Source organism: Oryctolagus cuniculus, chromosome 12 (genome assembly GCF_964237555.1).
Source record: "Oryctolagus cuniculus chromosome 12, mOryCun1.1, whole genome shotgun sequence".
NCBI classification, from domain to species: domain Eukaryota; kingdom Metazoa; phylum Chordata; class Mammalia; order Lagomorpha; family Leporidae; genus Oryctolagus; species Oryctolagus cuniculus.
In genome coordinates this window covers 100362332-100385692 of record NC_091443.1, presented here as the reverse complement: position 1 = coordinate 100385692, position 23361 = coordinate 100362332, and the positions used below count along the sequence as shown (strand labels likewise).

Genomic DNA, 23361 nt, shown 5'->3' with positions numbered 1-23361 from the left:
CGGAATTTCAGTCGCCATCCCGCAGGGACCATTGTGAACGTTTTAGCGTGTGTCCCCCCCAGATTTTGTTTTGGGTGCTGTAGAAATGTGCGTCGTTCACCTGGTATTTAAAAACCAGGTGAGATGCTGTGTCCGTCCTGCTCGGTCGCGTGTCCCGTTTTCCTTGGTGACGGCAAGGACTCGTTTGTCATTTCTGATTTTGAGTGACTGGAGCCTTGATGTGCTTCGTCCCATTCTCAGTGTCACACTTGCTGGGGGTGGGGCGCCATGGGGAATCCATCTGTCCCTACTTCCGGCTGACAAGGGGGCGGGTCCAAACTTCTTCTGGGACATTCTCCTTTTTTGGCCCCCTTCCTCCAGCGCCCCTTCCAGGCCTGGGCTGAGCCGAGGGGTGGGGAGGGCATCTTCCCTCCCTCCATGCCAGGGAGGGGCTGACTTCCCCCCCTTCCCTCTCTCGTTCCTTCCAGAGCCTGCAGCCGCCCTCCTCCCATCCTAGCCCTGCCCACCTCGGCCCCATGCCCCCACCAGTCAGCCCCGGGCCACAGGCAGCGAGCAGGCACGGGGAAGCAGAGGCCTTGTGACCAGGCCGAGGAGACGGGTGCTCCGGGGTCCCAGCCACCTGCCCCCTCCATGGAGCTGAGGCCCTGGTTGCTATGGGTGCTAGCCACAGCAGGAGCCCTGGTCCTGCTGGCAGCCAATGCCTGTAGCCAGAGGGTCTTCACCAACACGTGGGCCGTGCGCATCCCTGGGGGCCTGGCGGTGGCTGACGGTGTGGCGCGGAAGCATGGATTCCTCAACCTAGGCCAGGTGGGTGTTCCTCCAGGAACTGTCAGGCCGGTTTGCTGGGGCGTACGGGCAGCCAGTGGGGCGGGAGCCGTGGCTTTAGCAGCAGGTCCCTGCTGGTCCCCTGTGTGTGTTCTTGCTGAGCCGCTGTCCACCCCCGTCCCCCGCCTCCCCGGGGACTGACAGATGGAAAGCCCAGCTCAGTCTCCCTGCTCTCCTGCAGATCTTCGGCGACTATTACCACTTCTGGCACCGAGCAGTGACAAAGCGGTCGCTGTCGCCTCACCGCCTGCGGCACAGCCGGCTGCAGAGGGAGCCTCAAGTGAGTGTGGCCCTGATGCTTCCTGCCGCCTCCCTCCGCTTCCCTCTCGCTTCCTCCGCCCCCACCCACCCGTACTCTCTCTCCTTCCCTCCCACCCAGGTACAGTGGCTGGAGCAGCAGGTAGCAAAGCGACGGAGCAAACGGGATGTGTACCAGGAGCCCACGGACCCCAAGTTCCCCCAGCAGTGGTACCTGGTACGCTGCCTCTGTGGGTGCCGCTCCTCCGTCCGGGAGCTCCCGTGGGGAGCGTGAGGCCGACTTCGAGGCTCTGTCCGATTCTTTGGCTTTGCTGCTGCCGGGCAGTCTCTCCCCAGCCCATCCTGCTGAGCCTGGAGGTTGCCCCCCGCCCTGGGGTGGTGGAGAGATTTGGGGGTGATGAAGGGACACCCACGACAGCCCACCCTCGTCCGAGCAGCCACCTCCCCTAACGGCCGGGGGCGGGTGTCTCTGCAGTCTGGTGTCACTCAGCGGGACCTGAACGTGAAGGAGGCCTGGGCCCAGGGCTACACGGGGCACGGCATCGTGGTCTCCATCCTGGACGACGGCATTGAGAAGAACCACCCGGATTTGGCAGGCAATTATGTGAGGAGGCGGGGGAGGGAGGCGGTGGCGCAGTGATAGGCGGGCAGGGGCTGTCCCATTGCCAGTGTGGCCAGCGGGCTCCTGACCACAGCCTCGTGCTTCCCAGGATCCTGGGGCCAGTTTCGATGTCAATGACCAGGACCCTGACCCCCAGCCCCGGTACACACAGATGAACGATAATAGGTAAGAAGCTGAGGCGCCTGTCCTCAGCCTCCCCTCTTTCCCCGAGGGTGCAGGCGGGCCCCACCCAAGAGGCTGCAGGCTTTTTCCACGGGTTTGGTCGGAGTGGAGAGGCGGGGCCGTGCACACGTGCGGGGCGGTGGTCATGGTGCTGCCCTATGTGTGTGGTTTCTTCCTGCTCCTCTGGCTGCACCTGCTTACCCCACTTACACCGTGCTCTTGACCCTGGCAGGCACGGCACGCGGTGCGCAGGCGAAGTGGCTGCAGTGGCTAACAACGGTGTTTGCGGTGTGGGCGTGGCCTATAATGCCCGCATTGGAGGTGGGTGTGGCCTCTGCCAGGTGGGCGGACCCTTCCCGTAGGACCCTTCCCTGCCACTTCCCATCTGGCCCTGCCTGCCTTTCCCCGTGGTGGACACTTGTGACCTGGAAGACACTCTGAAGAGGGCTCTTGGGGACTCAGAGCTAGACAGGGGCTGGTGGCGGTGGGGGGGGAGGGTGGACACTTAGCGGCGTCTCCCCAAGTCCTCCGGGGGCAGGCTGCGGTGGCCGTGCTCCAGAAGCGCCCTGTAGTCCTGTCGTGTGGCCGGGGGCAGAGGCAGACAGGTTTCCCGGCATCCGCCTCGGCCCTCCCGGGCCGTCCCCCGGGTGCTCCTGGCAGCCAGACCCACGCAGCACCCTCTTCCCGCCCCTCCGCGGCCAGGGGTGCGCATGCTGGATGGCGAGGTGACGGACGCGGTGGAGGCGCGCTCGCTGGGCCTGAACCCCAACCACATCCACATCTACAGCGCCAGCTGGGGCCCTGAGGACGACGGCAAGACCGTGGACGGGCCGGCCCGCCTGGCCGAGGAGGCCTTCTTCCGGGGGGTCAGCCAGGTGAGCCGGGGGTTCCCCACCCAGCCGGGGGGCCGGCCTTCCCACAGCTGTCTCCCTGGCGTTTCTGTTTTGTTTGGCTTTTCTTGTATTTAAGTTTTTAAAGATTTTTTTTAAAGATTTACTTATTTTATTGAAAACAGTTAGAGATACTGAGACCTTCCGCCCACTGATTCACTCCCCCAAGTGACACAACAGCCAGGACTGGGCCAAGCCGAAGCCAGGACTCCATTCGGGCCTCTCACGTGTTAACAGGGCTGGCTCAGGAGCCAGGATCTCCCTCCAGGTCTCCATCAGCTACCTCCCAAATGCATGGCCAGGGGCTGGCTCAGAAGCACAGGGTAGCCGGGACTCAAACCTATTCCTGTATTGGATGCGGGCATCTGCATCTGCTCCACTTCTGATCCAGCTCTCTGCTGTGGCCTGGGAAAAGAGCGGAGGATGGCCCAAGTGCTTGGGCCCCTGCACCCATGTGGGAGACCCGTGTGAAGCCTCTGGCTCCTGGCTTCAGCCTGGCCCATCCCTGTTCATAACGGCCGTCTTGGGAGTGAACCAGTGGGTGGAAGATTTCTCTCTCTCTCTCTCTTCCCAGTAACTGACTTTCAAATAAATTTTTTAAAACATATTTACTAAACATTAAGGGACAGAAAAAGAGTAAAGTTAAACAAAAACCCTTGCACGTGTGAAATGCATGAAGTTTATATACCTTAAATAAAAGATTTCTAGGTTAAAAAAAAAATCCCTCCTGCCTCCTTAGGTGGGTGTGTTGTGCCACAGCAGGTTAAGCTGCAATTTGCAACGTCCTCATCCCATGTCGGAGTGCCTGGTTCAAGTCCTGGCTCCTCCACTTCCAATCCAGCTTCTGCTAATTTGTCCTGGGAAGCAGCAGATGACGGATCAAGTGCTTGGGTCCCTGCCACCTGCCAGGGAGACCTGGAGGGAGTTCTAGGCTCCTGGTTTTGGCCTGGCCTAGCCCTGCGTGTTGCAGGCATTTGGGGGAATGAACTGGCAGATTGAAGATCTATTCCACTCTCCGTTTCCTCCCTCCCTCCCCCCCCCCCACTCTCGTCATTCTGTCTTTCAAATACATACCCCCCCCCCCCGTCATTCTGTCTTTCAAATACACACCCCCCCCCCCCGGAAAGTGGTCTAAAAACAGAGAGCCCCCTCCCAGAGAGCCGCCACTGTGAGCATTTTGCTGGTGATCGCCATCTGGGGCTTGTGTGTGCAGACATGGCTGTTGCATGTGCAGTGACCCCAGGGGAGCCCCCAGGGAGCCTGGGAGGCAGACAGGAGGTCCCAGGGACCACGTGTCTCCCTCGAGTCCCGATCCCAAGTGACCCCGGCCCGCTCCGTCCGCAGGGCCGAGGGGGGCTGGGTTCCATCTTCGTCTGGGCCTCGGGGAACGGGGGCCGTGAGCACGACAGCTGCAACTGTGACGGCTACACCAACAGCATCTACACGCTGTCCATCAGCAGCGCCACGCAGCTGGGCAACGTGCCCTGGTACAGCGAGGCCTGCTCGTCCACGCTGGCCACCACCTACAGCAGCGGCAACCAGAACGAGAAGCAGATTGTGAGTCCTCCCGGGGCTGTGCTGACCTGAGAGGCCCCTCCCGAGCCACCCGGGGGAAGCGCAGGCTCTCCCGCGAACGCGCTGTGCTCTCACCATCCCCCACCCCGCCCCATTTCTCGGGGAGCTGAGGCCTGTGCAGTGAGCTAGCGAGGCGGCAGGCGGAGCTGCGGCGTCTCGGCCCGGCTCACCAGGCCATCCGTGGTCCCCAGTGCCAGTCGGCAGGGAGGGAAGGGGAGGCAGGTGGCTCAGCCCCTCCAGCCGGCCCAGGCCTCAGCACCACTGTGCCCCTGGTAGGTGACCACCGACTTGCGGCAGAAGTGCACAGAGTCTCACACGGGCACCTCCGCCTCGGCCCCCCTGGCAGCCGGCATCATCGCACTCACCCTGGAGGCCAAGTAAGCGGGCGAGGGGCTGAGGGGCGGCCCTGGCCCCACCGCGGTCCCTGCAGGGCCACCCTGGGCCCGGCTCCGCTCCACAAAGATTGAGGCCTGGCCTCTTCTCCTCCGCAGTAAGAACCTTACCTGGCGGGACATGCAGCACCTGGTGGTACAGACCTCAAAGCCGGCCCACCTCAACGCTAACGACTGGACCACCAACGGCGTGGGCCGCAAAGGTGGGCGGGTGGCCCGCGGAGCTGGGCTTGGGGGGTGGGGTGCCTGTGCCTCTCAGCTGACCCTCACTCCCCGCCTCCACAGTGAGCCACTCCTATGGCTACGGGCTACTGGATGCAGGTGCCATGGTGGCCTTGGCTCAGAACTGGACGACAGTGGCCCCCCAGCGGAAATGCATCATCGACATCCTCACGGAGCCCAAGTGAGGGCCGGCCCTGGGCCGGGGTGGGGGCGGGGTCGCAGGGGACTCTGCTGGGCCAGGCTGACCGTCCCCGTGCTCTCTGCGCAGGGACATTGGGAAGCGGCTGGAGGTGCGCAAGACGGTGACGGCGTGCCTGGGCGAGCCCAGCCACATCACCCGGCTGGAGCATGCTCAGGCACGGCTCACCCTGTCCTACAACCGCCGCGGCGACCTGGCCATCCACCTGGTCAGCCCCATGGGCACCCGTTCCACCCTGCTGGCCGCCAGGTGCTTGCCCCGTCCGGCCCCTGTCTGTGGGGCACTGTTGGCACTGGGGGAGGCGCTGTTGTGTCTTGGGGGACTGTGCACCCACGTGATGCCAGTCACGTGCCTCCCCTCTGCAGGCCGCACGACTACTCTGCAGATGGCTTCAACGACTGGGCCTTCATGACGACGCATTCCTGGGACGAGGACCCCTCTGGCGAGTGGGTCCTGGAGATTGAGAACACCAGCGAGGCCAACAACTATGGTACTGGGGTGGCCCTGGGGGCGGGGGCCAGGTGAGGGGCCGGCACCCTCTTACTCTGCTGCCTCCTGCGCCCCGGCACAGGGACGCTCACCAAGTTCACCCTCGTGCTGTACGGCACGGCTCCCGAAGGGCCACCCGCGCCCCCGGAAAGCAGCGGCTGCAAGACGCCCACGTCGAGCCAGGCCTGCGTGGGTCAGTAGCGGCTGCTGTTCTGGTCTGGGGGCTCGGGGCGGGGAGAGACCGTGCTCGGGAGGTCTGATGTCTGACACCCCCCTTTCTCTTCCGCACCCGCAGTGTGTGAGGAAGGCTTCTCCCTGCACCAGAAGAGCTGTGTCCAGCACTGCCCGCCGGGTTTCGCCCCCCAAGTCCTCGATACGCACTACAGCACCGAGAACGACATGGAGACCATCCGGGCCAGCGTCTGCATCCCCTGCCACAGCTCGTGCGCCACCTGTCGGGGGCCGGCCCCCACGGACTGCCTCAGCTGCCCCAGCCACGCCTCCCTGGACCCCGTGCAGCAGGCGTGCTCTCGGCAAGGCCAGAGCAGCCGCGAGTCGCCACCGCAGCAGCTGCCGCCGCCGCCGCCGCCCGGGGCTGGGGGGGAGCCGCGGCTGCAGGCGGGGCTGCTGCCCTCGCACCTGCCCGAGGTGGTGGCGGGGCTCAGCTGCGCCTTCATCGTGCTGGTCTTCGCCACGGTCTTCCTGGTGCTGCAGCTGCGCTCCGGCTTCAGCTTCCGGGGGGTGAAGGTATACACCATGGACAGAGGCCTCATCTCCTACAAGGGGCTGCCCCCCGAAGCCTGGCAGGAGGAGTGCCCCTCGGACTCAGAAGAGGACGAGGGCCGGGGCGAGAGGACCGCCTTTATCAAAGACCAGAGCGTCCTCTGACGCGCCCACTGCCCGCCCCGCGAGCCGACCCTCCTGTGGCACTTTTTACTTCACCAAAGTATTTTTTTATCTTGGGACTGGGTTCAGGCCCCAGCTGGGAGGCCAGAAGGGCGGCAGAGACTGCGTCTCACCCCCCATCCTTGGGCCCAGCTGGCCGGGGGTGGGGCGGAACCGGCTGGGGGACAGGGGGGGCCTCCGTCCACCCCAGCGCCTTCTGCGGGTGGAGGAAGCAGCAAAGCCTCTGGGGGCCCGGCTGGAGGCCTGCCGAGTGGAGGGGCAGCCCCTCATTTTCGGGATTCCTGGCCCAGGCTGCGGCTCTTGCCCCTCCCCCGTCCCTCTAAAGCAATAATGGTCCCCGTCCAGGCAGCAGGGAGACTGGCCTAGGAGGGATTTGGAGGCGGCCCTCTCTCCAAGGGCTTTTGCATCCCTTTCGCAGTCCCCAGCTCTGCTGAGCCTCAGTGGAAGCGGCGATCATAGGAAGGGACCAAGGTGAGGCAGGTGCCCCCCACCCGGTGCGCGCCCTGCCTCCGCACTCCGTGCCCGCGCCGCAGCCGGCGTCCCCACCACCCTGCTCTCTGGCACCCCCCCCCCCCGCCCCGCCAGGGCCCAAGTCCCTGTATTCTGAGCCCGGGGCCGCCTGGGCTGTTGGCACTCACAGTCCCGGAGCCCCTGGGTGGCGGTGGAGAGGGACGGTGGCCCCGCTGGCCTCTCCGCCCGCCGCCCAATGCTGCTTTCCCCTGTGGGGATCTCAGGAGCTGTTTGAGGATATATTTTCACTTTGTGATGATTTCACTTTAGATGCTGATTTTTTTTTTTTGTATTTTTAATGGGGGTAGCAGCTGGACCACCCACCTTCTCACACCCACTGTCCACCCTGCCCTTCCCTGGCTGCCCTGGCCCCAAGGTGCGGGGGCTGCAGCAGGTGGCTGAGGACTGAGGAGTAGCTGAGCCCTAAGTCCTGAAGAGGCGGGCTCCAGGAAGGGGGGCCACGGCGGGGAGGCAGGCTGACATCTGTGTTTCCAGTGGGGCTCGGCGTGCCAAGGGCCCACGCGTGGGGCGCTGACTCCCCACGTGCCAGGGGTGGGCAGGTGGTGGCACGGAGCCCCCTCCAACACTGTGCCCTGGTGGAGAGAAGCACCGGCCTGTCGCCCCCAACCCCCTCTTCTGATGTGCCTTTTGCACCCCTCCCAGTAGGACAATCAGCCCCCTCCCACCTGGGAGTCCCCGTTTCTCTCCCCTTGCCCTTCCTAGTACCCAGCCACCTGCCCAGGGGTGCCCCCTCCTCCCCACCCCCTTCCCCCTCGTGGCCAGCCCGGCTGGTTTTGTAAGATAACTGGGTTGGTGCACAGTGATTTTTTTTTCTTGTAATTTAAACAGGTCCAGCATTGTTGGCTCTATTTAATGGACACGAGATAATGTTAGAGGTTTTAAGGTGATTAAACGTGCAGACTATGCAAACCAGCCCTGTTCTCCACTGTGGCGCTGTTCTTCCTGGCTCGGGCTGGGGATCCGAATGGGGATTGGGGACCTGGTGGGCGCGTCTAAGAGTCCCACCTGCCTGTAGGTGGGCCCACAGCAGTCTCCAACACGCGGCAGGTGCACTGCCGCCAGGACGGGGGCAGTGATCCTTGGGCCTGGGGCTCAGCACTTGGCTGCTGAAACCCTGGTTTCCGCCAGGTTGCGGAGCAACTTCCTCTAGGCAGGACTGACCTGGAGTCTGAGCCTGGGAGGGAGGGAGGGGCCCACCTGGGGAACTCCATACCTTTGCACTCCCCCCAGGTTTCCCTTGGGACAGAAGCCTTGTTGGGGGGGTGGGGGGAGGGCGTGGGGCCCTGGGGAGGGGCCAGGCCTTGACCCGTACAAGTACTTGGGAATTTTATTCAAATGGAACATGGAGCCTGAGCCCTCCTGGGGAATCCAGCGACCCCCTGCCTCTTCCGGGCCGCCCGGTGTTCCCGGGCGCTCTCCGCACAAGCATTCTTTCCCGGCCCCCTCCTCCCTTCCGTTTCCGTGGCCTTGGGGCCGCCAGGGCTGCTGCCGCCCAGCGCGGAGCAGGGGGGCACTCCCGCCCGCCCCTTCCCCTCCCGGGCCCGCCCAGGGGCCTGAGCCAACCGAAACCGCGCGAGGAGGAAGCGCGGATTCAGGAACTGGCCGGGGGTCCGGCAGGGGCCCGAGACGGTGGCGGCGGCCCAGGAGCAGCTGCTTGCGCGGTAACCAGGCGCGCGCGCGCGGGGGTGGCAGGCGGGATCTGGGCGCGGGTGGGGGCCGCAGAAGGGCGGGGGCCGGCTAGGGCTCCCGCCTGGGCCAGCGGCTGCGGCAGGCGTGAGTTAGAAGGGCCGCAGAGGGAGGCTCCAGGCTGGTTCCATTCCAGGCCCCGGGAAAGGGACCTCAGGTGCTGGGGTTGGCCTGGGGAGCACCGAGGGCTGGTCCTGCACCCCCACCCCCCCGCCTGCCGGCCCGCCTGCATGCCTGCAGCTCCTCCCAACCCGGCAGCCCCGACCCGGCCTCTCGCCCTTCGTCCAACGGCTGCCTTTCCCTGGGTGACCACCTCTGCCCTGTCCCCAGGAGGGCACGATGGGCTTCTCTTCGGAGCTGTGCAGCCCCCAGGGCCACGGGGCTGTCCAGCAGATGCAGGAGGCCGAGCTGCGCCTGCTGGAAGGCATGAGGAAGTGGATGGCCCAGCGGGTGAAGAGTGACAGGGAGTACGCTGGCCTGCTGCACCACATGTCCACACAGGACGGCGGGGGCCAGAGCCGGGGCCCCGACAGCCCCATCAGCCAGGTGGGCCTCTGCAGGGTTCTTCCCTCCTCGCCCAGAGCCCTCTGGAGGGCTTGGAGCCTTGGCAGGCGCTGGGCATGAGAGCCATTGTCCCCCCTCTTGTCCCCCTGTCCCTGCCTCCGGCATACTGTGCCGCAGTCCTGGGCGGAGATCACCAGCCAGACCGAGGGTCTCAGCCGCTTGCTGCGGCAGCATGCGGAGGATCTGAACTCGGGGCCCCTGAGCAAGCTGAGCCTGCTGATCCGGGAGCGCCAGCAGCTGCGCAAGACCTACAGCGAGCAGTGGCAGCAGCTGCAGCAGGAGCTCACCAAGGTGGGTGGCGGCCTGGGCTTCAGCCCTTGTCTACGCCCAACAGAGAGGGATGTGCACGGGAGCCCCTGGATTTGCAGGGCGAGGGGGGGAAGTGGAACTCCCTGACCACAGGCCCTGCCAGGAAGGGCCTTGCTCCCACCCTCTGCAGCTTCCTCCCTGCACGGGGCTGGCCTGGGGCAGGGCCTCTCTGGGGCTCTGGTGCTGAGTGTGTGAGGATGAGAGGAGGGTCTTCTTGTGAGTTCCGCCTCCTGCGGTCCGAGAGAGGGAGCAGTGATGAGGGCCAGCGTGGCTGTGGCCAAGGCAGGCTGCTCCCCGGGCCCCAGAGGCCGGACAGCAGCATGGCTTCCCGGTGGCCGGGTGCTCCCGCTGTGAAGTCAGCCAGCCCGTGTGCTCCATAGCCGCCCTCAAGGCTGCGTGGCTTTGGCCTTGGCTGTTTATCTGAGTTCTCCCATTCAAGTGTACTGCTCAGCCTCCCTGCCACACCCCTTCCACCAGCAGGGGGCAGGGCCCGGCCCCTGCCATGGACCCACAGCGGCCCCCCGTGGCCAGTCAGGTTCCGTGTCTGTCTGTCTGCATCCCAGATGGCCTAATTCAGGGGCCTGCCCGGTTTTAGAGAGAAAAGTTTTCCCACAGCAAATTTTGTGTGTTTTCGTATCATCGGTGACCACTGTAGAGCCACGGTGGCGAAACTGAGCCATTGTAGCAAGGATCCTGTGGCCTGAGAGCTTCAGATACTCTAACTCTGTGCCCCTTGAAGCCAAAGACCCATGTAGGCTATGAGTTTTGCTGTTACAGAAGGGGGAAACTGAGGTTGAGAGGTGAGGACTGGGGCGCGCCCGGTGTCTGCCTGTGTATAACAGGAGCCCTGGGCTGGGAAGTCTGTGGTGCCCCCACCAGGAAGATCACGTGTAGGGGCCAGCACAAAATGAAAATGGAGGTCCCTTGTTAAAAATTACAAAGAATTTCATGATGGCGGCAATGGGGCCTGGGGATCACTCTGCGTGTGGAGCCCCGCGTGACTGCAGAGGCTGTGCAGCATGGGAAGTGGGCCCTGCCCAACACCAGGATGCCACTGGCAGGCCAAGGAGGGCCCCTGGCCATCACCCTCAGGGCCGGTCCTTAACTCTGGTCTTTTTTTTTTTTTTAATTTATTTATTTTTGACAGGCAGAGTGGACAGTGAGAGACAGAGACAGAGAGAAAGGTCTTCCTTTGCCGTTGGTTCACCCTCCAATGGCCACCGCGGTCGGCGCGCTGCAGCTGGCGCACCGCGCTGATCCGATGGCAGGAGCCAGGTGCTTCTCCTGGTCTCCCGTGGGGTGCAGGGCCCAAGGACTTGGGCCATCCTCCACTGCACTCCCAGGCCACAGCAGAGAGCTGGCCTGGAAGAGGGGCAACCGGGACAGAATCCGGGGCCCCGACCGGGACTAGAACCCGGTGTGCCGGCGCCGCAAGGGGGAGGATTAGCCTAGTGAGCCGCGGCGCCGGCCAACTCTGGTCTTCTTACGCGGCCTGGGGTGCTGCCTGCCTCCAAAGCAGGTTCTTTGTAGGACTTCTCCCTAGGCAGAGGCTTCCTGCTTGGCTGGGAGAGCTGCCTCCCCTCTCCACACGGGCCTCTCTCTCTCTCTCTCTGCCCCCAGACCCACAGCCAGGACATTGAGAAACTGAAGAGCCAGTACCGAGCCCTGGCACGGGACAGTGCCCAAGCCAGGCGCAAGTACCAGGAAGCCAGCAAAGGTTTGCAGCTTTCCCTGCTAGCGGGAAGGAGAGCCCGGGCCCCTGCTGCCCTGTGCACGGGGTCGGGGCAGGCCTGTGTGCTGTCACCCATACCCGCCCTCGTCCCACCTGGCAGACAAAGACCGCGACAAGGCCAAAGACAAGTACGTGCGCAGCCTGTGGAAGCTCTTTGCCCAGCACAACCGCTACGTGCTGGGCGTGCGGGCCGCCCAGCTGCACCATCAACACCACTACCAGCTCCTGCTGCCCGGCCTGTTGCAGTCACTGCAGGACCTGCACGAGGAGATGGCGCGCGTCCTGTAAGCCACAGCCCCTGCCCTCCCCCGCCAGCCCCGCCAGCCCGCCCCGTAACAGCGCTTGGCCTGTTGTGTGATTATGGGAGAGCAGGCCTGGAACCAATGGGCTTCAATCCAGATTCTATTGCACCCGGGGGCCCCTGAGCCCAGGATTTTTCCCAGGCTCTGCAGAGAACAACGTAGGCAAACACCTTTGTCCTCAGGCATCAGAGAAAGAGGAAGCGAGGCCAGGAGAGGAGGCTCTGGGTGCAATGGGGTGGTCTGGGCAACCCGAGAGGGAACCACAGGAAGACTATTTCAGAAGGAGGGACAGCAGGTGCACAGGCCCCAGGCCGGAGGGTACGGAGCTAGCAACGGAATTTCTGCAGAGCAAGGGAAGGGCAGAGTGGGGCGTGGGCTCGGGGAGCCGCCGGGTGCCAGAGGGCCCGTGAGCAGCCGGAGCAGCCAACGTGAGGACTTAGGCTGTGGGTGCAGCAGGAGTGTGGCATGATGGGACCAGAACAGGCCTCCGCCGGCAGGGACCGAGGCAGGCAGGCCAGAGAGAGGCTCTTGTGGGAATGGACGGAGAGTTGGGTTCTCTTTCCGCTAGCGGAAGTGGGGGTGTCTGAGACAGGTTCACTGGGGCCTTTGGATGGGGGGGGCTATGAATATGCGAGGCTGGCGCTGGGACTGAGCGCTCTGCACCTGGGGGTCCACGGCACGTTGATGGCCTGCAGCTGCCCAGTGCAGGGAGAGGGTTGGCGCTCACGTTTGCTGAGCGCTTCCTGCACACCAGACCTCACGCCCCGCATCTCAGTGGCTCCCTCTGTGGCTTCCAGCGACTGCATTTTGTGATTTTGTGCATCAGAGGAGATTCCCCTGGGGGGCGGGGCTGGCTCAGGAGGTGAGGCTGGGGATAGCGTAGCCACAACGCTGACCGTGGCCCCGGCGTCCAGGCTGAGCCGGCCGTGCCCGCCCAGCCCTGACGGTGGTCCCGTCTCTGGGGGACAGGAAGGAAATCCTGCAGGAGTACCTGGAGATCAGTAGCCTGGTGCAGGAGGAAGTGGTGGCCATTCACCGGGAGATGGCTGCAGCGGCCGCCCGCATCCAGCCCGAGGCCGAGTACCAAGGCTTCCTGCGACAGTATGGGTAAGCCCGCCCCCTCACGCCTGCCGGGCACCGGGACTGCTGGCCTCATCGCTGAGGGGGCACTGTCCCCACACAGGTCCGTCCCCGACATCCCCCCCTGCGTCACCTTTGACGAGTCGCTCCTTGAGGAGGGCGAGCAGCTGGAGCCCGGGGAGCTGCAGCTGAACGAGCTGACCGTGGAGAGCGTGCAGCACACGTGGGTGGTAGCCGGGCGCCGGGCCGGGGCGGGGGCCTGGCATACCCCGGGGCTAACGTGGCCGGGGCTGAGCACACGGGGCTGCCTCTGCGGGCCACGGCTCCAACGCTGCATTTCTCTCGGCCTCAGATTGACCTCGGTGACAGATGAGCTGGCTACGGCCAGCCAGGTGGTGCTGAGCCGGCAGGAGGTGGTCACTCAGTTACAGCGTGAGCTCCAGGAGGAGGAACAGAACACACACCCCCGGGCCCGGTAAGTGGGCTTCCCCTCTCCCCGCCAGCACCCACCTGCCTCTTTCCTGCCCTCCCCAGCCCCTCTCTCATCCCAGCCCCCACCTGCAGGGTACAACTGTTGGGCAAGAAGCAGGCGCTGCAGGAGGCGCTGCAGGGGCTACAGGGAGCACTGTGCACCCAGGCCAAGCTGCAGGCGCAGCAGGAGCTGCTACAGGCCAAGCTGGAGCAGCTGGGCCCCGGCGAGCCCCCGCCTGTGCTGCTCCTGCAGGACGATCGCCACTCCACGTCGTCCTCGGTGAGCCGCCGCCGCTGCCGCTGCGCCCGCCGCCCGCCCCCTCCCCAAGCCTGGCCACCCGCTGACGTCTATCCCTGGCCTCAGGAGCAGGAGCGAGAGGGGGGCAGGACGCCCACGCTGGAGATCCTTAGGACTCACATCTCGGGAATCTTCCGCCCCAAGTTCTCGGTGAGTGGCACCCACCCAACGTGGGGCTGCACCTCTGCCCATCCCTCCCCTCCCCCACCCCGGGGGGGGCAGGCTGGGACTTGCTAACCCCCTCCCTGCGTGGCCTGTGGGCTTAGTCAGTGTGGCACCCTAGAGAGACTCCTTGCCCTGCTACTCTTGTGCACCCCTTTCCCCCCAACTCCCATGCACTGCAGGGACCAGCGCAGCCTTGGTCAACCCCCGGCCTTCCCGCTCCAGCAGTGGGCAGCCCATGGCTTGCAGGACAAGGTTTGGGGTCAGCCAACCAGGGGTCCCCGTGCCAGTTCTGCCCAGAGCCCGCCTAGGCCAGGCTACCGCCTGCTCCAGGGGGCCTGCGTCCGGCCTGAATGGCCCACAGGTGGTTGTGAGGACAGAGTGTGTAAGGGACGGGAGCGAGAGACCCCTTGCTGGCCCCGTGGCTGAGCCACCCCCCCACCCCCCCACTCATCCCTCCCCTGTCCCCGCCAGCTCCCGCCACCGCTGCAGCTCGTCCCTGAGGTGCAGAAGCCGCTCCACGAGCAGCTGTGGTACCACGGGGCCATCCCACGGGCCGAGGTGGCTGAGCTGCTGACGCACTGCGGGGACTTCCTGGTGCGGGAGAGCCAGGGCAAGCAGGAGGCCGTGCTGTCGGTGCTGTGGGACGGCCTGCCCCGCCACTTCATCATCCAGTCCTCGGACGTGAGTGGGCCCTCCAGGCCTCGCCCTCTCCACACCGGGGGCCAAGAGGCCGTGTCCCCTGAGAGTGGGAATCCCGGGGAGGCCTGTGCCTTTCCTGCCCTCTGCCCCTCGCTCTCAGCCACGGAGGCTGCTGACCCCAGGCGCCCCGCCCCACAGAACCTGTACCGACTGGAAGGGGACGGTTTTCCCAGCATCCCCTTGCTCATCGACCATCTGCTGCGATCCCAGCAGCCCCTGACCAAGAAGAGTGGTGTGGTCCTGCGCAGGGCCGTGCCCAAGGTGAGCCTGCGCCGGGCCTGGGCTGCCTGCGGTGCGGTGGGGGCAGGGTGCGGGTCAGGCCCACCCAAGATCAGAGCAGGAAGGGCCTTCCAGGTCCCCGTCTCCATGCAGGGTGCAGGGTGACCCGTCAAGGCCGCTGTCACTCTGGGAGCCACACATGCGGGGCCTGGTCCAGGCAGCCAGCGGGGCGTGGTCCTCGCACGCCCTGTTAGAAGCCCCGCACGTGCTGGCTCCAGGGAACAGAGGATTTTGCGACGGCAGTGGGCGGCAGTGGGCAGCTGGTGCAGGTCCAGTCCAGCGTCCCTTCTCCTCGCTGACCCCGAACGCTTCCTCCTCCCCAGGACAAGTGGGTGCTGAAGCACGAGGACCTGGTGCTGGGTGAGCAGATCGGGCGGGTGAGTGCGCCTGCGCCGAGCCTCCCCGCACCTGCCGCGCCCTCCGACCTTGCTTCCTTGCAGCCCATGGGTCACCCCTGAGCCCTGCCCTCCCTAGTCCTGTTCCTTCCTCGCTGCCCAGCCCCCGCCACCCACTGTCCTCCAGGAAACAGGGAAGACCCCCTGCCCCAGACCCGCCAGGGGGCGGCTGTGCCGCCAGCTCCCCCAGCCCCAGGCCCCAGCACTACCCCTGCCACCTCCTCTGTTAGACAGAAGGGAGGTGACTTTGCGATCTTGAACGTCACTTCTCTGAGTGAGCATGGCGTCTCAGGTGAAGGTCCCTGCCCGGGCCCCGTGCTGGCGGGGATGAGGCAGCCAAGCCCGGGAGCAGAGGAAAAGGTGGCCGCCTGGCGGAGGCCTTGGTAGGAGCCCAGGACCCTTTCAGGGGAACTTCGGGGAAGTGTTCAGCGGCCGCCTGCGAGCTGACAACACCCTGGTGGCCGTGAAGTCCTGCCGTGAGACCCTCCCGCCCGACCTCAAGGCCAAGTTTCTGCAGGAAGCGAGGTGAGCCGTCAAGTTCACGGCCACCCCAGGCTCCAGGGCCACGGGGCTTCCTCTGAGTGGCCCAGCCTAATGCACGTGGCTTGGGTGGTGTCATTTCATCCTCGAGCGCCACCCTCGCCCCCCTACCCACCCTGCAGCACCCATCCCCACCCCCAAGGCCAAGGTAAAGGCTGCCTGGGCCCCCGCTAAGGTCACACTCTGTCTCCCCACGGGCTGCCCTGGGCTCCCGGGAAGGGGGGTGGGGCATCTAAACAGCAGCGCTCCCCGCTCCCAGGATCCTGAAGCAGTACAGCCACCCCAACATCGTGCGCCTCATTGGCGTCTGCACCCAGAAGCAGCCCATCTACATCGTTATGGAGCTCGTGCAGGGTGAGCCCAGGGGCCTGACCTCCAGGGCGGGGTGGATGTGGGGGGCTCAGCCCCGCCAGGCGGCTCAGCGAGCGCCCCACCCACCCCCCTCCCCAGGGGGCGACTTCCTGACCTTCCTCCGGACGGAGGGAGGCCGCCTGCGGGTGAAGACTCTGCTGCAGATGGTGGGCGACGCGGCGGCGGGCATGGAGTACCTGGAGAGCAAGTGCTGCATCCATCGGTGAGCCGGCAGCTCCGGAGGTGGGGGCCGCCTCTCCTGAGAGACCAGGAGTGCCCCCCCACCCCGGGGGCGAGGAGCAGCCCAGGCCCAGTACCCCCGCCCTGCTCTGCTCAGGGACCTGGCTGCTCGCAACTGCCTGGTGACGGAGAAGCATGTCCTGAAGATCAGCGACTTTGGGATGTCCCGGGAGGAAGCCGACGGGATCTACGCAGCCTCGGGCGGCCTCAGACAGGTGCCCGTGAAGTGGACGGCTCCCGAGGCCCTTAACTATGGTACAGAACCAGGCCTTCCTCCTCCTCCTGCTCCTCTTCCCCCTCCTCCCTCTCCTCCCCCCTTCCTCCCCTCCCCCCCCGGGGGGGCTGACAGGGCCGGGCCCCAGGCCCGCACGGCCTCTCACGCAGGCCTTGCCCGCCCTGTAGGCCGCTACTCCTCGGAGAGTGACGTGTGGAGCTTTGGCATCCTGCTATGGGAGACCTTCAGCCTGGGGGCCTCCCCGTACCCCAACCTCAGCAACCAGCAGACCCGGGAGTTTGTGGAAAAGGGTGAGGTGGCAGCAGCAGCCGGGGCCAAGCCCTGCTCCTTGGCCCCTGCCTGGGCCTCTTCCTGTCCCCGGGGCGGAGTGGAGAACCACTCGGTAGCTATCCCTGATGATTTGATTCACTCTTCGTGCCTTGTGAGGTGGGGGTTGATGGAAACAGTGAGGCCGGCACAGCTCCCGCAGCCTGCAGCTAGCCAGCAGTACCTGGACCTGGGGTGCCTGGGGTTAGGACCCAGGCCTCTGTCCCTGGGGTCTTAGAGGGACCAGAGTGGCGTCAGGGGAGCCTTGTGGGTTTTTTGAAGCTGTTCTTTGGCTGCCCGAGGCTCTGGCCGTCCCCCCAGACCCTGTCTTCACGCCTGGCGCAATGTGCCTATCTTCACAGGGGGCCGCCTGCCCTGCCCAGAGCTGTGCCCTGACGCCGTGTTCAGGCTCATGGAGCAGTGCTGGGCCCATGAGCCCGGGCAGCGGCCCAACTTCAGCACCATATACCAGGAGCTGCAAAGCATCCGCAGGCGGCATCGGTGAGGCCGCGCCCCCTCCTCAAGCCAGGGGGCGCTGCAGGCGAACGCGAACCTCCCGAGCAGCTCCGGATCACACGGCGGTTCACCGTCCCAAACTCCGGACGCCCGCCCGCTGCCCTGCACCTGCCTCGGCTTCCTCTTCAGCAGAAATAATAAAGCCACGTGTGCCCAGCCAGTGCTCTCAGCCTGTGCTCTGCCTCGGAGGGCAGGAGGGGCCTGCACGGTGGTCGTGGGGAAGGACCGCAGAGCTGACCGAGCTGGTAGCCGTTGGATGGGAAGACACGGGGGCGAGCGAGGGGGATGAGCTCTGGGCTTTGACCAGATGGCAGTGTCGGCCCCTGAAACAGGATCCCAGGAAGAGGAGCAGAGCCACGGGGTGGCTGCTGAGCCTGGAGACGGTGCCTGTGGATGTCAAGTGTGGGTGGAAGAGTCTGGAAGCCCAGATGGAGGCAGGGGCTGGCGCGAGGGGTGTGAAGTCAATGGCGTGAGATGCTGGCGAGCAGCCGATGCACGGCTGTTTGCTTGAAAGTCAGGGAGAGTTAAGGGGCTCACTCCAAGGAGACTCCCGGGGCTGAAGTGGAGGAAAATGCTTTTCTAAGGAGTTTATCTCCAGGCGAGGCTCCTGGACAGTGGGGGCGGGTGGGCAGCCCCCTTGGCGCCTCCCCCTGAGGCCGGCTGCTGTCTACCAAGTCATCTACAACCTTCCCAGCAGCAACAGAGAAGGGCTCTGAGACGAGGAGGTTACGAAAGCAGAGACTGGGAGAACCCGGGTGGCGCTCCGGCCGTCACCCGCCCGCGCAAGTTCAGGGATCCTGGCTTGGGTGCAAGTGACAGAAAGCAGAACCAATGAACCATCCCGGCCACTGCCCCCGCCCGTGGCGACAGCTAGGAAAAGCCAATGAGATGAAAAGAACCCAAGTGTAGGAGGAGGATGGAGAGTGGTAGTGGAAATCCAGATGCATGTGACAAGGAATGAACTAGCGGTAGGTGGCCGGTGCCTTGCAGGGGAACCTGGCTGGGGCGCAGTCCTGGCCCGAGCGTGGCAACTCACTAGGGGCAGAGAGAAGTGAGCGGCTTCTGGTGGTTGCAGGAGCTGCACTGTGGATCCAGATGTCCAGGAGCTGGTGCAGAGCAGGCTTCCCCGTGGGACTTCGCTAAGTTCCCTGGGCAGTGCAGGAGACCGGGCACTACTGCTCTGGCCGGGCAGAACAGGCCTCATAGTCCTGTGGCATTGAGAGAGGAGGCTGGCTTCCAGGTGGGGGGGGGGGGGGAGGGGCCGGGAGTGAGTGTGAAGCCTGTATCCTTTTGTATCCGATATGTGACACAGAACTCAAAACCATAACCCTTGTCCAAAAAAAGTGCGGAGGAGGGAAGATGGGGCTGATACACAAGGGAAAAAATGAACACTAGAAGCAGACCCACAGATGATCCAGGTATTGGAGTTGGCAGACAGGATTTTATTTGATGTATTTAAAAACTTTATTTGAGGGGCCAGTGCTGTGGTGTAGCGGGTAGAGCTGCCACCTGCAACACTGGCATCTCATATGGACTGCAGTTTGAGTCCCAGATGCTCCACTTCCCACCCAGCTCCCTGCTGATGTACCTGGGAAAGCAGTGGACAATGGCCTGAGTGCTTGGGTCCTGCACCCACATAGAAGACCTAGAAGAAGCTCCTGGCTACAGTCTGGCTCCTGGCGCCTGGCTGTTGTGGCCATTAGGGGAGTGAACCAGCAGATGGAAGATCTCTCTCTCTCTCTGTTACTCTGCCTTTCAAATAAATAAAATATTATCTTTAAAAAATTTATTTTAAATGCAGAATGACATATATAGAGAGAGACAGAGATCTATCTGCTGATTCAGTCCCCAAGTGGGCACAACAGCCTGGCCCAGGTGGAAGCCAGGAGCCTGGAACTGTATGTGAGTCTCCCATAGAGATGGCAGGGGCTCAAGCTCTGGGCCTTCCACTGCTTTCCCAGGTGCATTAGCAGGGAGCTGGATTGGAAGTGGGGCAGCTGGGGTGCAAACTGGTGCTCATAGGGGATTCTAGCATTATAGGCATCAGCTTAACCTGCGCCACAATGCCAGTCCCAGGACTTCTAAATAATTATGGTTATTATGTTAGAGAAGAAAGATACACAAAATAGATGCAAATATGGGGAATTTAAGGAGAATTGGAAGCTATTAAAAAGGCATCAAAGGAGCATATTGAACTGAAAAGTAGCTCTCAAATTACAAACTCACTGGATGGGTTTTGTAACAAAACTAAAGGAGAAAATGTGCATCATGGTTAGAGACCGACCACATCGGAGGCCAGGACTAGGGAACTTGAAGCTGGGTTAATAGGAGCTGTCTAACCTGAAACAGAAAGGCAAGGATGGCACTTCAGACGCCTGTGGGACTGGAATATGTGAATAATGGAGGTTTCTGGAGAGAACTTAGGGCCAGAACAACCTGGAAGTGACCCCAGTGTCCACACCGCAATGAACAAACCGCTGATCCATGCTCCAACATTGATGGACCTCAAAGACGTTGCACCAAGAGTCTAGAAATGAAAGCGAGCCCATTTGTAGCTCCGTTTTGTTCTCAAGAGCAGGCAAATCGAGCTATAGAGACATCAAAATGATGGGCAGGTGTTGATGGGCAGGGGTGTGAGGAGAAGGCCCACCCTGGTACCCCTGATACCTTGCACACCTCCACGTGGGCCAGGAGGCCAGGCTTGGGCATGGTGCAGCCCAGTGTTGGCAGTTTCTCCTGATAGGGGAGTCCCGTGGCTGATGGGTGGCCCAGGCTGGAGCTCAAGGCCGCATCTCACCCCTCTTCCTAGTTTCAGTTAGGTGCAGGGCTTTGCACCTGTCCCTGTTTCCCAGGTGCCAGCACTGCTTGGCTGTGATTGGGAGTTGGCTCCTTAGCTTCTGGCTGGCTGACCTCCAGGTCTCCAATCACTTGGTCCTTCCAGTTCAGGGCCACCCTGTCTTGGGATGCAAAACTGACACCATGCTGGCCTAGCTTTTTGATTTTTTTTTTTTTTTGTAATGTATTCATTTATTTGAAAGATGAAGTGAAAGAGATCTTCCATCCACTGGTTCATTCTCTAAAAGGCTGCAACAGCTGGGACCGGGCCAGGCTGAAGCCCAGAGCCAGGAATTCCATCTGGATCTCCCATCTGGGTGGCAGGAACTCAAGTACTTGAGCCATCACCTACTTCCCGGGTGCATTAGCGGGAAGCTAGATTGGAAGCAGAGTAGCTGGGTCTCAAACCAGACCTCCAATAAGGGATATAGAAAAGGCAGAGAGAGAGAAACAAAGGTCTCCCATCTGCTGCTTTGCCCTGCAGCAGCTGGGCCCAGAGCTGGAGCCCAGACTTGCTCTGCGTATCCCCTGTGGAGGCAGAGACCCAGCTATACCTGCTGCCTCCCCAGGTGTGCGTTAGCAGGGAAAGCTGGTTCAGAAGTGGAGCCGGAGGGGGCTGGCGCTGTGGCGTAGTAGGTTAAGCCTCTGCCTGCAGCTCTAGCATCCCATATGGACGCCGGTTCAAGTCCTGGCTGCCCCACTTCTGATCCAGCTCCCTGCTGATGGCTTGAGAAAGCAGTAGAAGATGACCCAAGTGCTTGGGCCCCTGCCACCCATGTGGAGACCTGGAAGACCCAGAAGAAGCTCCTGGCTTCGGATTGGCTCGCCTCTGGCCGTTGCAGCCATTTGGGGAATGAAACAGCCAATGGAAGACCCCTCTCTCTGTAACTATGCATCTCAAGTAAATGAATTGTTAAAAAAAAAAAAAAAAAAAAAAGCCGGCGCCGTGGCTCAATAGGCTAATCCTCCACCTTGCGGCGCCGGCACACCGGGTTCTAGTCCCGGTCGGGGTGCCGGATTCTGTCCCGGTTGCCCCTCTTCCAGGCCAGCTCTCTGCTGTGGCCTGGGAGTGCAGTGGAGGATGGCCCAGGTGCTTGGGCCCTGCACCCCATGGGAGACCAGGAAAAGCACCTGGCTCCTGGCTCCTGCCATCAGATCAGTGCGGTGCGCCGGCTGCAGCGGCGGCCATTGGAGGGTGAACCAACGGCAAAAGGAAGACCTTTCTCTCTGTCTCTCTCTCACTGTCCACTCTGCCTGTAAAAAAAAAAAAAAAAAAAAAAAAAAAAAAAAAAGTGGAGCTGGACTCAAACCCAGGCACTCTGAGGAGAACAGCGTCTGGTGCTGCACTAAATGCTAACCTCTGAGTCTACCCTGAGTGGTTTTTCACCATAGTCCCTGTTCCCCAACCAGCGCCATCTGTGTTCACCAGAGAGGCAGGGTCTTGCAGAACTGGAGGAAGCACGGGAGAGCTACTGCCCATTCCTCTGCCCCTGTGCTAGAACGCGACCTAGTGATTGGCGGCAATCAGTCTAGGATCCACTTGAACGATGAGGGGCAGGCCTTGAGGTGCGGTGGCGTAAGCCACCAGTGGGGCTGCTTGGAACCCGTATGAAGTGCTGGTTCAAGTCCAGGCTGCTGTGCTTCTGATCCAGTTCACTAGTGCACCCGGGGAGGCAGGGGATGATGGCTCAAGTGATTGAGCTCCTGGACCCATGTGGGAGACCGGGATGGAGTTCCTGGCTCCTGGCTTCTGCCTGGTCCAGCCCTGGTTGTTGTGGCCATTTGGGGAGTGAACCTGCAGGTAGAAGATCTCTCCCCTTCTCTGTCACTGTGCCTTTCAAATAAATAAATCACTTTTTTTAAGATAAAGGAGAAAAAGAAACGATAAAGTAATTTCTTAAAGATTTCTTTATTTGAAATTCAGAGTTACACAGAGAGAGGAAAGGCAGAGAGAGAGAGAAAGGTCTTCCAGCTGCTGGTTCACTCCCCAAATAGCCGCAACAGCTGGAGCTGGGCCGATCTGAAGCCAGGAGCCAGAAACTTCTGAGTCTCCCACGCAGGTGCAAGGGCCCAAGGACTTGGGCCATCTTCCAAGGCCATAGTAGAGAGCTGGATTGGAAGTGGAGCAGCCAAGACTTGAACTGGCACCCATAGGGGATGCCAGCAATGCAGGTGGCAGCTTTACCCGCCACAGTTCCGGCCCCGATAAAATAATTTTTAAAACAAGAGAAAGGAGGAAGAGAGACGATTTGGGTAAAAGTCCAGAAACCATGGCTGCATGGCCCATGGCACTAGCAGAGCAGGGTCAGGACTGGGATGCTGCTCAGCTGCTTAACAAGCGACCCCACGCTCCACGCCACTTTGGTTGGTTTTCTTTCTTTTTATTTGAAAGACCAGGAAAGAGGGGCCCGGCGCCGTGGCTCACTTGGCTAATCCTCCACCTGTGGCACTGGTATCCCATATGGGTGCCGGGTTCTAGATCCGGTTGCTCCTCTTCCAGGCCAGCTCTCTGCTGTGGCCCGAGAGGGCAGTGGAGGATGGCCCAAGTGCTTGGGCCCCTGCACCTGCATGGGAGACCAGGAGGAAGTGCCTGGCTCCTGGCTTTGGATCGGCACAGTGCCAGCCACTTTGGCGGGGTGAACCAATGGAAGGAAGACCTTTCTCTCTCTCTCTCTCTCACTGTCTGTAACTCTACCTGCCAAATAAATAAATAAAAAATCTTAAAAAATGAAAGAAAGACCAGGAAAGAGAGATCTTCCATCCACTGGTTCACTCCCCAAATGGCTATAATGGCTGGGGCTGGACCAGGCCAAAGCCAGGCCAGGTGGAAGCCAGGAGCCAGGAACTCCACCTGGGTCTCCCACAGGAGTGGCAGCGGCCCAAGCACTTGCGCCATCTTCCACTGCTTTCCCAGGTGCATTGGCAGGGAGCTGGATGGGAAGTGGAGCAGCTGGGACTTGACCAAGAACTCTGATATGGGATGCCGGCGTCTCAGGGGGTAGATGTGCCAGAATACCAGGGAACTTTGACCATAGCCACTGTGGCCAGAGAAGTGGATACAGAGGACAGAGCTTTGTCACGGTGGGTCTGTATAGCTGTCGTGAGGCAGTGACCTATCCAGGGTGAATTCCTGTCATTTGGTAAGCACCTTGCTACCATAGTGGGGGGTGGGGAGCGGCGAGGGCTCCAGCCTGGAATCAAGTCCCAGCCCCAAGTCCCAAGACTGTTATGGCATCAGATTGACACATGTCCAAAGCAGACACCCATGGAAAAAGAGCCCTTGACCA

The 23361-nt window shown here is 62.4% G+C and overlaps 2 protein-coding genes across 4 annotated transcripts; both read left to right on the top strand.

The window, feature by feature from the left end:
- Positions 1-477: 477 nt before the first annotated feature.
- Positions 478-7983, top strand: FURIN (furin, paired basic amino acid cleaving enzyme). 2 transcript variants are annotated; one of them, XM_070054556.1, is made up of 15 exons: positions 478-807; positions 1007-1105; positions 1205-1300; positions 1559-1687; positions 1794-1870; positions 2100-2188; positions 2570-2742; positions 4102-4314; positions 4609-4709; positions 4824-4927; positions 5010-5127; positions 5215-5394; positions 5511-5635; positions 5717-5827; positions 5930-7983. In XM_070054556.1, the coding sequence occupies exons 1-15, from the start codon at positions 631-633 to the stop codon at positions 6520-6522; spliced, it is 2385 nt and encodes a 794-aa protein (XP_069910657.1). In that variant the 5' UTR covers positions 478-630; the 3' UTR covers positions 6523-7983. The 2 variants fall into 2 exon arrangements, with proteins under 2 accessions (XP_069910657.1, XP_069910658.1); XM_070054557.1 differs by having other exon boundaries at positions 493-807; positions 5717-5823; positions 5930-6524.
- Positions 7984-8558: 575 nt separating this feature from the next.
- On the top strand, positions 8559-17399 carry FES (FES proto-oncogene, tyrosine kinase). 2 transcript variants are annotated; one of them, XM_051834217.2, is made up of 19 exons: positions 8559-8732; positions 9088-9303; positions 9439-9612; positions 11251-11347; positions 11463-11646; positions 12634-12771; positions 12848-12967; positions 13097-13219; positions 13309-13495; positions 13580-13663; positions 14150-14359; positions 14516-14638; positions 14980-15033; positions 15458-15576; positions 15851-15945; positions 16042-16165; positions 16280-16437; positions 16585-16707; positions 17086-17399. In XM_051834217.2, the coding sequence occupies exons 2-19, from the start codon at positions 9097-9099 to the stop codon at positions 17226-17228; spliced, it is 2463 nt and encodes an 820-aa protein (XP_051690177.1). In that variant the 5' UTR covers positions 8559-8732; positions 9088-9096; the 3' UTR covers positions 17229-17399. The 2 variants fall into 2 exon arrangements, with proteins under 2 accessions (XP_051690177.1, XP_051690178.1); XM_051834218.2 differs by lacking the exon at positions 8559-8732 and adding an exon at positions 8773-8914.
- The last annotated feature ends 5962 nt before the right edge of the window (positions 17400-23361 follow it).

Coding starts and splice junctions, on each gene's coding strand:
- FES (XM_051834217.2), top strand. CDS start 9,097: ATGGGCTTCTCTTCGGAGCTGTGCAGCCCCCAGGGCCACGGGGCTGTC. Junction 13,220..13,308: donor AACACACACCCCCGGGCCCG/GTAAGTGGGCTT, acceptor CCCCACCTGCAG/GGTACAACTGTTGGGCAAGA. Junction 14,639..14,979: donor TGCGCAGGGCCGTGCCCAAG/GTGAGCCTGCGC, acceptor CCTCCTCCCCAG/GACAAGTGGGTGCTGAAGCA.
- FURIN (XM_070054556.1), top strand. CDS start 631: ATGGAGCTGAGGCCCTGGTTGCTATGGGTGCTAGCCACAGCAGGAGCC. Junction 1,688..1,793: donor CGGATTTGGCAGGCAATTAT/GTGAGGAGGCGG, acceptor CGTGCTTCCCAG/GATCCTGGGGCCAGTTTCGA. Junction 5,828..5,929: donor GTCGAGCCAGGCCTGCGTGG/GTCAGTAGCGGC, acceptor CCGCACCCGCAG/TGTGTGAGGAAGGCTTCTCC.